This window comes from Piliocolobus tephrosceles, chromosome 12 (assembly GCF_002776525.5).
Source record: "Piliocolobus tephrosceles isolate RC106 chromosome 12, ASM277652v3, whole genome shotgun sequence".
NCBI lineage: Eukaryota > Metazoa > Chordata > Mammalia > Primates > Cercopithecidae > Piliocolobus > Piliocolobus tephrosceles.
This window is the reverse complement of record NC_045445.1, coordinates 37,770,351-37,774,201: the sequence shown is the minus strand read 5'-3', so window position 1 is coordinate 37,774,201 and position 3,851 is coordinate 37,770,351. Positions and strand designations below refer to the sequence as shown.

At 38.4% G+C, this 3,851-nt stretch overlaps 1 protein-coding gene across 1 annotated transcript; it reads right to left on the bottom strand.

Moving 5' to 3' along the window:
- Positions 1 to 230: 230 nt before the first annotated feature.
- Positions 231 to 1,577, bottom strand: LOC111536089 (kita-kyushu lung cancer antigen 1 homolog). The gene is made up of 2 exons (XM_023202367.1): positions 1,323 to 1,577; positions 231 to 553 (listed from the first exon to the last, which is right to left on the bottom strand). Exons 1-2 carry the CDS (start codon positions 1,398 to 1,400, stop codon positions 287 to 289), a joined length of 345 nt encoding a protein of 114 aa, XP_023058135.1. The 5' UTR covers positions 1,401 to 1,577; the 3' UTR covers positions 231 to 286.
- Positions 1,578 to 3,851: the final 2,274 nt, after the last annotated feature.

Here is a 3,851-nt window from a genome sequence, read left to right as displayed (position 1 = left end):
CTATAGGCTGTTTACTGTCACTTTTTTATTGTTAAGAAACTTTTGAACTGTTTTTCTTTCTCTATTGTGCTTCCATTTCTTCCCCAGTAAGTATATTTTAGCCATATGCAATCAATTACTTAAAGTATCAATAAGAAATTTGGGAAGTATCTGGATTTTTTTGTATCTGACTTGGCATCCACTCCCTCTTAAAAAAATAATTCATTTAGTATAAACACACAATCAAATGAATCTACTCAAAGTGTCTTTAATGATTTCCACCACTGGCATTACATCCCGTACGCTTTTAGGTGGATTTCCGGTGAGCTGATGCACTTCTGAAACCCTTGCTGACTAGAATATGTTCCAGTTCAACCAGCTTGTGTTCCACCATAGTGAGGTTTACCAATATGCGCTTCTGCATGGCTATTGAGTGTGGGAAATTATTTAAAACATCCCGAGAGAGGTCGTAGACTGAAAGATTGTTGTCTCTATTGCTGTTAATTAACCCAGTAGAAGAGGGTCTTACTAGTGCAAGAGCAGTTGAATTTGATGACATTTCACCAGTGTTTCTCTGTAAAAGAAGGGAATTATACATATGTAGTTTATCGAATTAAGCAATTTCCAAACTACCGAAAAACAACTTGTTTAAGCTTGGTTACCAAAAATAAACTGATTTCCCCTAATATGTAGAGATTAAAAATGCATTGAATTGCTATATTAATTCAAAAATACATTCTTCCAAAACCAGACTGAGAAAAAAAAAAACATGATAGTCGTTAGTGCCAAAGTTCCATATCCTTTCCTTACATTTCCTGAGCACCCTAGTAGGTAAACATATGAACCCTGTCTTTGACCCTTATCTAAGAGCACCCCACTTGTGACTTTAACACCAGGAAATCCACATTGACACTCAAATTATTTGTGAATGCCCAGAAAGTGCCATAAAATAAAGATGGTGAGATTAGCAAACAGACACGTGGGAGAGGAGAAGCAAGAGAAGAAAGAGAATCTTACCTTAAGATTCTTAAAGTGGGAGATGGTGGTGGGGAATGGGCACTGACAACTGCACTTTCCTCTCCAATGAGTGAAAAGCTGACCACATTACTTAGGGACTTGGGGCTTTTTAGAAGAGACCACAACTGTCGAATCACTGGTCAGAATACCGGAATTGCGGGAATGAGGGGGTAAAAGTCTGAGGTTCCTTTGAGCGAAAAAGAGGGATGAGGTGATCTCCCCTTACCTCTCATTTTACTATATTTTACTGTCTTACATATACACTCCCCAGTCCACATACTCATCTAGCTTCAACTAATTCAAATCTCCCTTACATTCGCCATTACCTGAAAGCGGCGATATTTCCAGAAGACAATCATCAAGGCACACAGAATGCCGCTCGCTAGGAGTAAATAGACGTTCATGGTTCCTTTTCGGCCTCTTCTCCCTTCTCGGGACTGACCCACTCAGCTGGTAGTTGGAAAGCAGTGGGCCTCTAGCCACCCGGAATTGGAACACTTCGGGCCAGGATGCCTGGTGCAACTGGGATGCTCTGTGTTGTCCCGCTTTATGTACTGCTGAGGGCGCGAGACCTCACAGTTGGGCACACACGTGGCAGTGCTGCGCCACAATAAGATGACGTAAAAACCGGCCCTGCAGGAAACCATGCGGCTCACCTGGTTAGTGTCAGGTCCTTAGAGAGGAGAGTGAAAGACAGTGAGGAAGTATGGGATTTCTGGGAAGCTGAAACGTAGTACAAGGACAGGCTCTAAAGGGATTGGTTAAATAGAATATTTAAAGTGCTCCTACCTTTTAAAAAATATGTCTTTGCTACAACCACTCCTTTATTCACTTCAAAAACAAGACAAAAATGCACTGTAAAAAGCAGTTACCCACAAATTGTCTTTGCCAGAAACTACCTCCTCCACACCCACCTTGTTATTTTAGCATTTACTGCAACCCTAGTCACATTGGAATAATTATGGAATAATTATGTACATGTGTATCACTTTACAGCTTAAGAAATAATTTGGGGGACATTTTCACTTATAGACTTCACAACAAATTTGTACTAAAATTATTATTTTTTTAATTTCAAGTTTATACCATGACATTTATTTTTCTTTTATTTTTTATCAACTTTTAAGTTCAGGGATACATGTGCAGGATGTGCAGGTCTGTTACATATGTTAATGTGTGCCAGTGGCCTGCTGCACAGATCAATCTATCACCCAGGTATTAATTAAGCCCAGCACACATTAGCCCAACACCCATTAGCTGTTCTTCCTGATGCTCTTCCTCCACACCGATCCTTCCCCACCTCCCAGGCCACAGTGCGTTTTGTTACCCCTTACTATGTGTCATGTGTTCTCATCATTTAGCTCTCACCAGCTCCCACTTATAAGTGAAAACATATGGTGTTTGGTTCTCCAGAGCCAAGGTATTTTTACTACTGTGTCTATTTTTGCAAATGTGGAAACAGATTCAGGTGTTAAATTCATTTGAAACTAATAGCAAAAGCAGGACTTGAATCCATGGAGTTTGAGCTCTAAGATAACTCCCCCATTCTCGTCATTATCCACATTATCCACATGATCTCCACCTCCACTCTGATTTGTGAGCATCAAGTATTTTATATTCTCCTACCAAGGTACTGAACATTGTAGTTGGAGTTGTATTAATGGGAGGTAACACATACAGGAATCATTGCACTAGACAAGTTACAAATGTTCGGGAAATTCAGTTGTGAACTGTTTTTAACACAAAGAATGAATGCTTGAGGGGATGGAAACCCCATTCACCATAATGTGATTATTTCATATTTCATGCTTGTATCAAACTATCTAATGTACCTACATAAAACAAAGAATGAAAACATGGAACTGAAATCAGTTATTCTTTCACGTTAAGTTCAGATTCATTTCAATAAAATAAATATTAACAAAAATTAAAATATATTTAGGAACAAGTTTAACTAAGGGGATGAACGATCTATATACTGAAAACTATAAGATATTGATAAAAAAATTGAAAACTAATAAATGTAAAGATATTCCATGTTTATGAATTGAAAGGCTTAATATTAATAAAATACCTACATTATGCAAAAGTATGTTCAGATTCAACACAATTCCTACGAAAGTCCCAAGGGCATTTTTCACAGACAAAGAGAAAACAATCCTCATGTTTATGGAACAACAAAAGACCCCAAATAACCAAAGAAATCTTGAGAAAGGAAAACAAAGCTAGAAGCCTCACATTTCTTGATTTTGAACTTTATTACAATCTTATTGTAATAAAAGGAATATGATACTTTCAGTGAAAAAAAGACACAGAAACCAATGAAACAGAATTGATTGTCCAAAACTAAACCCATGCATATACAGTCAACTAATCTTCAAGGGTTTCAGGAACACACAGTAGGGAAGTGATAGTCTCTTCAAAAAATGGTGTTTTAAAACTGGATATCTACATGCAAAAGCACAAACTGAACCTTTGTCTTATACTATATACAATAATTAACTCAAATATATCAAAGACCTAAATGTAAGATGTGAAGCAATAAAATTTGTAGGAGAAATCATAGAGGGAAAGCTCCTTAACAATGACTTTGAAAATGTTTATTTGGATACAACACAAAAAGCACAGGCAACAAGAGCCCCCCGCTCCCCCCCCAAAAAATTCCAAAACAGACCGGGCGTGGTGGCTCAAGCCTGTAATCCCAGCACTTTGGGAGGCCGAGACGGGTGGATTACCAGGTCAGGAGATGGAGACCATCCTGGTCTACACGGTGAAACCCCGTCTCTACTAAAAATACAAAAAAAAAAAAAAAAAAAAACTAGCCGGGCGAGATGGCGGGCGCCTGTAGTCCCAGC